The sequence below is a fragment of the Bactrocera neohumeralis genome, chromosome 4 (genome assembly GCF_024586455.1).
Source record: "Bactrocera neohumeralis isolate Rockhampton chromosome 4, APGP_CSIRO_Bneo_wtdbg2-racon-allhic-juicebox.fasta_v2, whole genome shotgun sequence".
Classification (NCBI taxonomy): domain Eukaryota; kingdom Metazoa; phylum Arthropoda; class Insecta; order Diptera; family Tephritidae; genus Bactrocera; species Bactrocera neohumeralis.
The window spans coordinates 38,792,166-38,804,950 of record NC_065921.1 but is presented as its reverse complement, the minus strand read 5'-3'; the positions used below and the strand labels follow the sequence as shown (position 1 = coordinate 38,804,950).

The window sequence follows — 12,785 nt, the reverse complement described above, 5'->3', positions numbered from 1 at the left end:
CGAAAAAGGAGCAGTTCACAGAAAACTGCGCGAACGAAATAAAGTTAATGAAAACAGAAATAAACTAAATTATGTAAATTGTGCTTAGCTTTCGCACATGTTCGCGAGTACAGTACTATTTTGCCGCACAAACAAACATACATGTTAACGATTTATTTGCTGTTTGCGATTATTTACCTTTGCGGTTAGTGCCATTTACACACACACACATGCATACATACAAACGCACATTTTAGATCTGCCTTTCGTGGTAGTGGTAGTCATCATATCTCTTATCTATCGCGCCCATCTTTCCCTTGTCTCGCCGGCACTCACGCACGCCGTCACCCATACTCACGCACCACTATATGCATATGTACTCATACGTATATACATACATACAGTACGCCGGTAATTGGAGTCCGCTTCGCTTTTTTCGCTTTTTTCGCTATTTTTTTCTCATTATTCACCGCGATTCTTCGTTGTGTACTTCACATGCGTTATGGCGATTCTTCAAGAAACTTTTCGTATATAAAAAGGCGCTGCTGTTAAGTACCTGTCAGCCAGTTGTTAAATAGCATTTCCGACATTCAAGTGGATTACTACAAAATCGCTCACCGTCACACGGCACAAAAGGATATCAGAAACTCAGTTGTGAAAGTTAATTACTGAAAGTTAAATTCAAGCATTCAAGCAAACGAAACGAAGTGTGCTACGCGGAACAATTTTTAATAAAGTAAAAATAAATTATATTTTAAAAATGTACAAGTTTGCCATTGTTTTGTTGTCGGCGGTTCTATTCGCTATTGTCTTGGCGCGTCCTGCTGAGGAGGAAGCTGCTGCCCGTGCGGCTGTCACCACAACAACCACACCAGCCACAATACTCAAACAAGTCGATGTCACCAATCCAGATGGCAGCTACAATAACAGGTGTGTATTATGTCAATGTGTGTGTGTGTGTGTGATTTCTGAAATGGTTAAACAATATTTTATAGGCGTAGAATTTAAAGCTCTTGAATGCTCTTGAAAGTCTTTCTTTTAAGAACAATTGTTCATAATAATAATAAGGACATAATTACTCATAAATATTTTTCACTGAATTGAGAACAGCGATCTTATCTCTCAAATTTTCAATTTTATAAATTTCTGTGCTATAAAAAGGCTTAACATTCCGATATAAAATTTGCATACAAATTTTTTTTGCCACCTCTCCTTGAAATTGAATTAATTACAATGCAAAATATACCTTAAAATCAAGTTTGCAATACCAATTGCTTTTCAAACATTGATTAATATAGTCAAAAATATAAACAGTGAAAATAAATTCGGAAATTGATAAATTACAAATAGATAAATATGTCAAAAGATGCAAATATTGTCTGGCGATAAATTCTAACCAAAATACTTCTAAACAAAGCATCTGCTTAACTATGGCTACTTTTGAAAATTCGTGAAATTAATACATTTCTTTAATTACTTACTAATTTGTCAGTATTTGTGCAGCTCATATGAAAAATTGCAGTAATTAATTTTGAAAATTCTGTTACTATAATCTACATAATATTCTGTTATCATATTCGAACTTAAGAGAGTTAAAACCAGCTTAACATTCTATTTCGTTAGCGAATTTCATGATTATTTCATTAACAAATATTTCAGTTTCAATATTATAAAACAAACGAAGTTGACTAAGGCGAAGTTAGTGTTTTGCAAAATTTGAAAATTTATTAATTTTCTATATCATAAAAAAATGAGTGTTTTACATCATATGACATATGTATATTATAGCTTCCGGTGTCAGATATAGCCATGTTATAGCCAAAACTCAAAATTTTTTCAATATGTGGGGTTTCTATTATATCGGTTTACCTTCACCTGCATACTTATGAAAAGTTTAAGTTACGAATTTGCCGACTTAAGCTAGTGTTTCCAAATATTATCCAACATATTTTCCCGAAAATATGAGCATTTTGAAAACATTCCGAAATATGAAAAAAAATCCTTAAATATATTGAGTTTTTTCAAAATATTTTAAATACATTTCCCACGAATTCTTCTAAAATTTTTTCGATAAATATAAAAAACTTCACTTTAATAAATTAATAATATGCAAAACAATTAGAATTTTTATAATTTTGAGAAAGTTTTTTTTTTATTTTTTTCTAAAAAAAGGAACATTTCAGGTATATTCAAAAATATTAAAAAACAAAAAATTACCGATGATTTTTTCAGAATTTTTGAAATTTTTTCAGGAATTTTTCTATATTTTATTCAATTCAATTCAAAAAAATTAATTCTGAAATTTAGTCGAAAAATTAAAAAAATTGTTGTTGATGCTTTAATAGCTAGCAATAACACTGTTAGAGTTTCCATATTTAAGAGAGAGATTTCAATAAACAATAATATATTTTTTTAAACATTAATTATATAAGGACAATAAATCCCCAATATTTATCATTTAGGTATGAAAAATTTAACAATTATTTTGTTTAAGATGTATTAATTTTTTTAGGAATTTATTGCCTTTATATAATAAATCTTATATATAGTCATTACTCATAACTGTCTGTAAAGAAAAGTCATTTAAAGCCAGTCATGCTTGGTGCTTTGAGGTGTGTGCTATCACTTTGTAGGACAGTGGTCCGATCCCAGTGCCCAGTGCTACATCAAGAAAGTATTCAATCCTCATAGAGCCCTAACAGACAATGACAAACCTACAAATTTACTGCTGCAAAAAAAAACTTTTTTCTCTCTCTCTCTCAAATCAGAACTCATACTAGAGAAAACCACAAATAAGAGGAGAAATTCAAACGATTGTCTAGTACTACTAGGTACTAAGAAGTATCCGCTTTTCAAATTGCTTCAGAACACGAAAAGAGCTTCTTACTTATAAAAAAAATATATAAAATTAATATTGTAACTGATAATTCCATTTGAATAGTACAGCCAATAATCGTATTCTCATAATAGTATTTTATGTTCAGCTACGGAATTTTCTAATAACTCGACTAATTTTAAAAGTAACCTCTCTCTTTGCTAACCTTTTAAACCTAGCACCAGTATATCTAATACCTTCCCTCCGTTTAGACAGTATTTTAGAAAACTTGCTTTCTTCAAAAACTATAAATTACAAGTAAAGAATGTAAACTAAAATGATGAACAATGAAATAAATTTTTCAAAGCCTGATGGTATTGAAAAATCAAACATAAATTACTGTTGTTGATCTTCGTATACAATTTATAGAAATATTACAAAAGAACATTGCTATCTGTAAAATTTATATATAAAATGCAAATTTTACTCTCTTTCCCGCTACTAGTTACGAGACCTCCAATGGCATCAAAGTCGAAAATGCTGGTTATTTGAAGAAAATTGTTGTACCAAAACAGGAATCCACCGACGGTCAGGTAATTGAGGAACACGAGGAGTTGGTGTTGGTGCAGACCGGCTTGTACTCATACTCCGATCCCGAGGGCAACATCATCACACTGCGCTATGTAGCCGATGAGAACGGCTTCCAGCCACAAGGCGATCACTTGCCAGTGCCGCCAGCTTAAGCCCAGCAAATACTTTAAACCATAATTATTTGCTACAAAACACTGAAAAATAATAACAACAAAACAGTAAGCAAATAAAGCACAAATAAAAGCGGAAGTAATGAAATAAGTTGTAAACAATAAGTATTACATTTAACTAAGTTAATTAGAAGCGAAAAGGTTAATAAACCATAAGTCAATAGTTGCATAACTTTAAGTAATTAAATAAAGAAACGATAATGCTGCCATTTAATGATAAATAAAATTATGTGAAAACGAAATAAAGTTTGACTTTAAAAATATGTATGCATGTGTTGTGATTTTTATTGTAAACAAAAGCATATGCTAGGGTGAAGCGAACGTGCGGTTCGAACCATATACAGGGTGAGGTATGTGGTATGGTAAAAAATATTTTTAATTTTTTTATTATAAATTAATTAATTAAAAATAATTGTGACTAAAATTATTTACTAAAAATTAACTAATTAAAAGTAATTAATTATAGTAAAATAGTTAATTAATTATTTATTATTTTCCTATGCGGATATATACTAATTTTTAATTAGAACATTCTATTATTTCCTAATAAGGGTAATTTTTACGTATAAAATAGAGAACCAGGTCTGGGTGTTCATTTATGGTGGAATATTGTATATAATACATAGTATATACATATGTATATAGTATATATATACTATATGTATTACATACATAAATACATGCATAATTTGAAGGGTATAGGTAAGTATACTTCAAAATTGCTGAAAGCTGAAAGCTATTAAGTACACACATATTTTCTGAAATTCCGAGTACTAAAAGATAAAATAACCGCCAGATAAAATTACTCGAATGAAAAACCAATTATATGTTAATTTTTTGAACCTTGATCATAATGATAGCAATATGTAGGTGTGTGCGGCACAAGCAGCTTCACACAAAAATTTCCTCGAATTTGTATTTTTGGATAACTATTAAATTGCCATCAAAAACTGTCCTTGTAGTACAGTAAAAAAAAAAAACAATAAATAATATAAAAAAAAATTAAAAATATTTACAAAAATACAAATACATATTTATCTACACGCGTATGCATATTTATTAAACGATTACGCGAGCTTACGCCTCAATCGCTTCACCGGCATTCCATTGACAAGTGCGATGCTCACTCACCAAATGCCGTTTAAATAGCTCGCGTGAGTATGTGATTTGTTTTTGTTGTCACATTATCACCACTAAAAGGCCAAAGCTACTAGCAAGTGTGACTGCGCTGATGTTGACAATGATCGCGCCATTTAGTAAATTCAATGAGCATGCGCATGTGCTGTTAAATAATATTATGTAAATATGTATATATATGAATACATATATATGTAAACTTGTAAATATATTTTTATATATTTATGGGTGCTGTAGCTTTGGACGACTTGTGGTTGCGCCGAAATGGGACTTTTCTGCACTTGCGGTTTATTTATTTTACTACTTCAGTTGACTCGCCCATATCGCGTTATTGATATGTCATCTGCCATTGGAAGCATCAGCGCATAATGGAAAATACACATATATAATATGTGCAGGTGAATAACAGTATAAGATTTCGAGGTTTCATGTTATAGTTTTGATGTGTCACATATAGTTTATTGCACTTTAAGTGCGCTTATGATGATTTACTTAACTTACTTCTATGACAGACTTATTAATAGCAACGCGTGCCAGTTTCGCTGTTACTCAGTGATAAACACGCGCATGCTCAATTTGTTGTGGTTAATACATTATATCCATGTAAATGATGGTTAATCATATTATATTAAACTTTAAGTTCAACGCGGTTAAACTGAAATCAAGTGATGCCCCGCCCACTTACCGCATAAATTCATAGTTCGCAGTATCAAAAAAGTGTGTAAGTCCATTTGATCCATTTTCCACATGTTTAGTGATCAATACTTGTCATATAGCACAAGATTGCCACGGGTAGCTTTAAGATAGTGAATGAATGATCGTATTTATTGCTCAATTGGCGCATATAAAATGAGAATTTCTTTAAGTTTTCGACGGTTTCTTTGTTTCCTTTACACTTTGACAAAGTGGTAATTCATTACGTCAAATGCAATGACAACGGCAAGTAAACGATAAGTTTTATTATTCATTTTTTATGGGAATTTGAACTGTTGAACCTGTTTTTCGAAACAAATTGGTAACCTGTATACCTCTAAATCAGAGTGGCGTAAAATCTATAATCTGTCTTACTGTTACTTATTGTCATTGGAATTATTTTTCTATAAGCATTGAAAATACAGGTCATCGAAATTGCGCCATTAACAATTTAATGACACTTAATTTAAAAAGGTACAAAAAATAGTCTATTAATTTACACGTGGCGAAAATACGCAATATTTTTCTTCTTCCTTACTGGCGTAAACACCGCTTACGCGGATTTAGTCGAGTTAACAACCGCACGCCAGTCCTTTCTTCCTTTCGCAATTTGGCGCCAATTCGAGATACCAAGCCAGGTCCTTCTCCACCTAATCTTTCCAACGGAGTGGAGGTTTTCCTCTTCCTCTGCTTTCCACGGCGAATACTCCCAAAGCTGAAGTGTTTTCATCCATTCGGACGACATGACCTAGCCAGCGTATCCGCTGTCTTTTAATTCGCTGAACTATGTCAAAATCGTCGCATATCTCGTACAGGTCATCGTTCCATCGAATGCGATATTCGCCGTCGCCAATTCGCAAAGGACCATAAATTTTCCGAGGAACTTTTCTCTCGAAAACTCGTACCGACGACTCATCAAATGTTGTTATCGGCCATGCTTCTGCACCATATAGAAGAACGGAGATGATGAGTGACTTGTAGAGTTTGGTCTTAGTTCGTCGAGAGAGAACTCAACTTCTCAATTCTCCTCAGTCCAAAGTATCACCTGTTGGCAAGAGTTATTCTGCGTTGGATTTCGAGGCTGACATTGTTGTTGGTGTTAATTCTGGTTCCAAGATAGCCGAAATTATCTACGACTTCGAAATTATGACTATCAACTGCAACATTTTGAATATCTGGTCATTTGTTGTTTTTCCAGGTCCTCAAGCCACACTGATAAGGTCCAATCAGTTTGTTGACAGTGGGCTTCAGTCTTTCACACAGTACGCTCGATAGAACCTTGTATGCGATGTTAAGAACGCTTATCTCATGGTAGTTGGGTCTCTTTTTTTTGTAGATTGGACAGAGCACACTTGAATTCTAACCATCGGGCATGCTTTCATCCGACAATATTCTACAAAGAAACTAATGCATGCTCCTTATCAGTTCTTCAGCGTCATATTTGAATATCTCGGCCGGAAATCCATCGGCCCTTGCGCTTTGTTATTCTTCAGACGTGTAATTGCTATTGAAACTTCTTCTTTGTCGGGCAATGACACATCTGCTCCATCGTCATCGATTTTGGAATCGGGTTTACCATCTCCTGGTGTTATGCTTTCACTGCCATTCAGCAGGCTGGAGAAGTGCTCCCTCCATAACTTTAGTATGTTCTGGCCATCCGTTACTAGATCATCTCTGGGTGTTCTACAAGAGTAAGCGGTCTTGAAATCTTCTATTAGTCGACACATCTTTTCCTAGAATTTTTGAGCATTACCCCTGTCGGCCAGCTTGTCAAGCTCTTCGCATTCACGCATCTCTCTTCTTTTGTCTGCAAATACTTTATATACTTCCCATCCTAAGATCGTGAAGGTGTGAATTGCAACTTTGCGGGTACATCGCGCGTTTATTGGCGAGTTCCAGGTCAAAGCCCTGGGGAGGAATGATTCCCACCGCTCGCCTTCACAGGAATGTTTTCAAAAGATACTTTTAAGATCGGAAGCGGAGCTGCCTAATAAAATCGCATTTGGAATCTCAAGTTAATGGCGCTCAATTCACACTTACGTGAGCTTTAAACCATCGTTACGATTTTATATATTTTATTTTTAGTTATTGCACTTTATAAGTTTACGCCCATCCACGAACTCCGAAAAAATTTGCACGGACAGTTTGGTGTCACGCGATTAAACACCATTGGACTATATTTTGTCGTGTGAAATCGCATCCTCAGTCCATGTTTATGCTGTGGAGGAGGGTATCGAAAAAGGCAAATGATCTTTCGGCCATCGCACGCATTAATCGGAACATCCATTTAATGAAACCCTTGCATCAAGGTACATCGCACGTTCGGTGAACGGGGTCAAAACGAGATGCCCACCGGTTTCAATTTTCAAAAGAATTTTATTCAGCGGACCTAATTGTCGCATTTGGACTGACGATAATTCACAAGCTTTTGTTCAGACACTGTTGCAACCCGAAAAAGTCACAGTTTGGTATGGTCACGCGATTTAACACCATTGGATTATATTTCGTCGTGTTATGTGAAGTCGCTTATCCATGTATAACGGTCCCTCCAGGGTCTTCGTGTACACTCTCATCTACGGCTGCTATATTTTCTTCACTGCGTTCTGGACGTGATCTATTCGGTCGAATATTATCCAATAATGAATGCTGGGTCTCAAGATGAGTGATGGTGTTGGGAATACTAAGCTCAGTAGGCCGATTATGTTGACCGAAAGTTGTGCGTAGGGCACGAGACACATTCTTTACAGAAGGTGAATTCTCGTAATATAGTTGAAAATTTTCCATGATGAAGTGCCAAACAATATTGAATAAAAATAGCCTGACAGCTTGACAGGACGCACTCGCAATCTGTCAAAGAAGACTCCTCTAATGGATCATCCGTTCTATAATTTATAGGGTCTGCGATGTTTCCTTCTTCGTGTTACAAACTTCGCGGCAAACTTAATAAACCTTATTGAGGGTATAAAAGTTATGAATATATGTATAAAGAGAGACATACTGGAAATTTAGATTTTGGGTCAACTTATTTTTTCAAAGCTTTTGCTTCGTCTAAGATAAAGATAGATACATAAAGTAAGGTTTGACAGGATCAAACTCTGTATATGAAGCTCAAACTGAAGTGGCGAATCGAAGACGCCTTTTTATATTTACCACGCTAGAGTTACTTTGCTCACATTAATTACATTTCTAATTGAAAAATATTTTTTATCTTACCGTTTTTTCTACGACTTTCGTAATATTTTATTCTCTTATTATTTTTACTTTTTTATGTTATTATTAAAAATTTTACTTTGATATATTGTTTTCGTTTTCATGTGCAAAGTGTAAAGCCCGACCGTAAAGTGCACCAAATTGACACTAACTCCAAACAAAGTCATCCTAAATGTATGCAATATTTTGAGTTTACAAAAACAAAACCTCAAGCACTGCAGAAGCGCTACCAAGCAGCATAATTTTAGATCCGCAACTGGCAACAACCAAATTGAATAACTGTACAAAATAATAAAAGTAAATTTTATAAATACTGACATACATACATCAGTATTTGATATTGGCACACCATTAAAAGACCAACGACCGCCACTGTACGCCAGGTGGATCTGCCGGCAACGCCTAGCACCAAACAGCAAACGGGCAATTCAACCGGTGCTTAAAATAATGCGATTCAAAACAAGAATTGTACACTATTTGATCAGCTATTTGTTCTCAGCCATTCCCTGAAATGTGTGTGTGTACGAGTGTGTGTACTGTCTGCACATGCTCATCGTCAACGTGATTGCGCCACTTCGTATGCAATTTGCATGTGACAGTTACGAGCATTTCTGCTTCGATTCATGCACGTGACCGGCATTCCCCAACAGCCCTTGACTAGTAATCTGCTTACCTTCTAGAAAACGGTAGATTTGATGAGCACTTTCAAGTCACTAGGCTAGCAATAGCAAAGCCAAGACACACACACACACATACATATATGCAAGTGGGAGCATGTACAAACATGTGTCAACTATTTGATATCTCACATTGATTTATTTGAAATGCAGCAAAAGCTTGAGGCGGCAACCACGGCAGCTCCGAAGCTGTCGTGTTTGTTGGTGGAAATGGTGGCGTCTACGGCAACCAACAGAAGAAAAATACCAACTTTTGAAGCAGCAAGTTGTTTTGCATGCAGACATACATACATTCATACGTCTCTGGCTTAATTAAATGGAAATGGAATTGCGTGATTTCGAGCATAGCGTTCTTAGGCGGATAGCTGAGATAAGTTGTTGGACTGAGTGGCTGAGTGACAGTGCGTTTGGCTGCATGACAAAAATCTCAATTCGTGGAAGTTGTCGCCATTTGCATAGGAGTATTTGTACAGGCAGTTGTTGGTTTATTCAAAAGTAACGCTTTATTGTGTATGACTGTGATTCTTAAGACGGCGTGGGCTTTGCGATAGCGCATCTTACAGCAACATGAGATATGTATTTAATCATCATGCGGGAGTGTTTTCGGTGTGTACGAATGAGTCAGAAGTTTAGATGCATGAATAAGTATATTTGAAAGTCTAGTTCTAGGACAGTATAAAGTTATCAGGAACATTTTTCGGTAAATAATTCTAGAAAGCATATGAAATTAAATTATAATATTGTATTGATTTTATTCCAACTACAAAATACTTATGAGACAATCAACAATACTACTCAAAGTTTCTTACATAGTGGTAGCGAAATCTAATCAACAGATTTAAGGGGTTTCAATCGAAGATGATGGATTTCTTTTTAGCTTAATCTTTTTCTAAAATATTTCAGACAATAAACAAGCGCGACGACCACGTGTCAGTCGCAATATCAAAACAATTACAAATATTGGTTTTTGTAATTTTCATAAGAGCGCAAATTTTACATTGAAAATCGATTAAAAAATTCAAACATAGGGAAAATTCTTACGGTTCATACAGAGTATAACAGTACGTTAGGTTAGAATCGATGGCTGGTGGACTGTTATGTGAAGTCATAGAAAAGAGCTCCTGTGTTCGAATTTTTCAATTAGCAAAACGCTTAGTAGCCAATACAAATTTGCTCAGGCGTTTAATTTCCACTCCCGCCGGTTCGGTGGGATGTCTGAAGATATGCGCTACCAAGTTTTTAAGTCTTGACTATCCAAACGCGGTACAGTCAAGAAGGAAGTGTTGAGTTGTTTACATCTAATTTTTTTTCATACAGCTTCTGCAGATGGCGTATGGAAATTTCTCAGCCAATAGGGCAATGGCCTCTGAAAATTCCCAAACTGGGGCAGGCTAGCCTTACTGAGTGCAAAGAGATCACTAAAACCAACTAGGCCAAGCTTCCGCAAAGCTGAAGCTATCTCGTAGTAGAGCACAAGAGCTCCCGTATGGAGCACCAGCCGCTCTCATTTTACCGAAAGCGGTTCTAGAGTGCCTTTGCAATTTTCTGCGATTCCGCTATTGCCTGGCACCCCTACAAGTCTTATCACAAGGATACTCAATGCTATTGATAGCTAGGTTAGGCGTTCCTCGACCAACACTGAATGCACTGTTAATGAGTTCAAGGCTAGTATCACCACTGTGCTATCTAAATGAATGGTCACTTCTCTGAAGGAGGCCCAACTCTTAACGGCTGCAACATTGGAAGACTCTGCAATAGTCAGGAAGTTTGAAACTGGAGTTGATAGAGAGCTTCTGATTGTAAAACCCTCTACCAAACTTAACCACAAGCTTTGACCCATCCATAAAGAAGCTCACTGTCTCTCTTCTCCAACGGTTTCTTCCCACCCCACTCCCTCGTTGGTATATAGGCATAGAAAGAGCCACCAGAGTTAGGTTTGGCGCATCCATGATCCAAGTGATCCGATAAGAAGTAAAAGTCTGTGAGAATATCCTAGTGTTCAGATACGTGTTCTCTGATCGAGATTCTCTGAGTCTGATAGCAACTTTCGCAGCTATACACAAGATGGCACTAATAGCCATAGTTAGAGTGGAGTGGATAGTGCACCCACATATGCTGATGAACGCCGCCCCTTGAACGATCTTGAGTTTCCTTTTTAAGAACCCAGTCACCCAAGATGTAAGCCAGTCTTATGCAGTTCGCATAGATAGATACCAACCAGCTGCATGATACCTTAACTCTTATTTTTGGATTCAAAAATAATATGGGTGTTAGTCGAGTCAGCGCAAAAAAACTTATGGACCGAGTATCTATCTGCTAATAATCGCTACCAAACCGCAACAAAATCGATCTTCTGAAGCAAATGCTTAGTGGTATTGAAGAGTGTCATGTTCTAAGCGTGGTCAGCCGGTGCAAATGTGGGTGAAGGCAGGATTCCAAGCGCGTATCATCTGCTATGAAAATGCTCCCTTACGGCCATACTCTTAAGTCGAATCTGCATTTTCAAAAATTGGACCGTCTCTATGAAGTAATCTCTCAGAAGCGGCCAACAAAGGCTAATAGGATAGGAATAGTGTTCCATCTGGACAACGACAGGCCACCCACATCGATAGTGATGCGAGCTAGGTTGGGAGATTCATATACAATCCCCTTATAGTGCGGACCTAGCACCTTTCATAAAAGTATATTTTTTACAAATGAATAAATATTTACTCCTGAAGCGGGTTTTAATAATCAAAATGACAAAATCCACGCAAAAACTTACAAAGTTGAAAAAAATATTATTCCAAGGATTGAACGTGGTTACCATCCAACTGCCGCAATTCTTTGGTGGGAAGCATCCTTTAAGGGGTTAGGTGGGTTTCAGAGGTTCAAAAAAAGTATATTCTTACGATTTTTTTTTAATAGTTACATTTTTATATTTTATTTATATTATATGACATATTAAAGATACACATCTAAATGGTATTTTCTGAAATTTTTATCATCTCCCTTTACGCCTCAAAAAAAACTGCTGTCGCCGTGGACCGCATAACTCGTCATTGGTTTATGTAAAATGAAAAAATCAAATTTATTTCGTTAGTACATATATAAATCTCGTGTTTGAACGAAGAAAAAGTAAAAAAAATTAATTTGAATTATTTAACGAACTTTAAACAAAAAATGTAATTTTTAGATCAAGTTTTCGCCATTTATTGGTTCGAAAAAATTAGTTGTAATATAAAAAACACAAATTCCTTCGTTCAATTGCTAGATAAAGTTATTTTAAAGATGTTTGCAAAATTTGAACAAAATCGGTCCATAACTTTTCGAGAAATCGTGTCCACCGACTTCAAAAATGGAGTTTTGAGAGACGTGGCCTGATGGGCGGAACTTCCTAAGGGTCTATCTCTTAGAATTTTACTCGGATCGATTTAAAATTTCTGGAGAATATTTTAAAAATATTGTACTACTTAATAAGACGAAAAAATAAAAATCGTTTTTTTGAATTTTTCAAACCCACCTAACCCCTTA

At 35.6% G+C, this 12,785-nt stretch overlaps 1 protein-coding gene across 1 annotated transcript; it reads left to right on the top strand.

Annotated features, from left to right (window-relative positions):
• The first annotated feature begins 562 nt into the window (after positions 1 to 562).
• LOC126755480 (endocuticle structural glycoprotein SgAbd-2) lies at positions 563 to 3,818 on the top strand. Its single transcript, XM_050468070.1, has 2 exons — positions 563 to 909; positions 3,300 to 3,818. Exons 1-2 carry the CDS (start codon positions 740 to 742, stop codon positions 3,535 to 3,537), a joined length of 408 nt encoding a protein of 135 aa, XP_050324027.1. The 5' UTR covers positions 563 to 739; the 3' UTR covers positions 3,538 to 3,818.
• Positions 3,819 to 12,785: the final 8,967 nt, after the last annotated feature.

Bases quoted from the DNA above. Each gene is read 5' to 3' on its own strand.
- LOC126755480 (XM_050468070.1), top strand. From the start codon at position 740: ATGTACAAGTTTGCCATTGTTTTGTTGTCGGCGGTTCTATTCGCTATT. The intron at 910-3,299 runs GTGTGTATTATG...TCCCGCTACTAG, and splicing joins GATGGCAGCTACAATAACAG to TTACGAGACCTCCAATGGCA.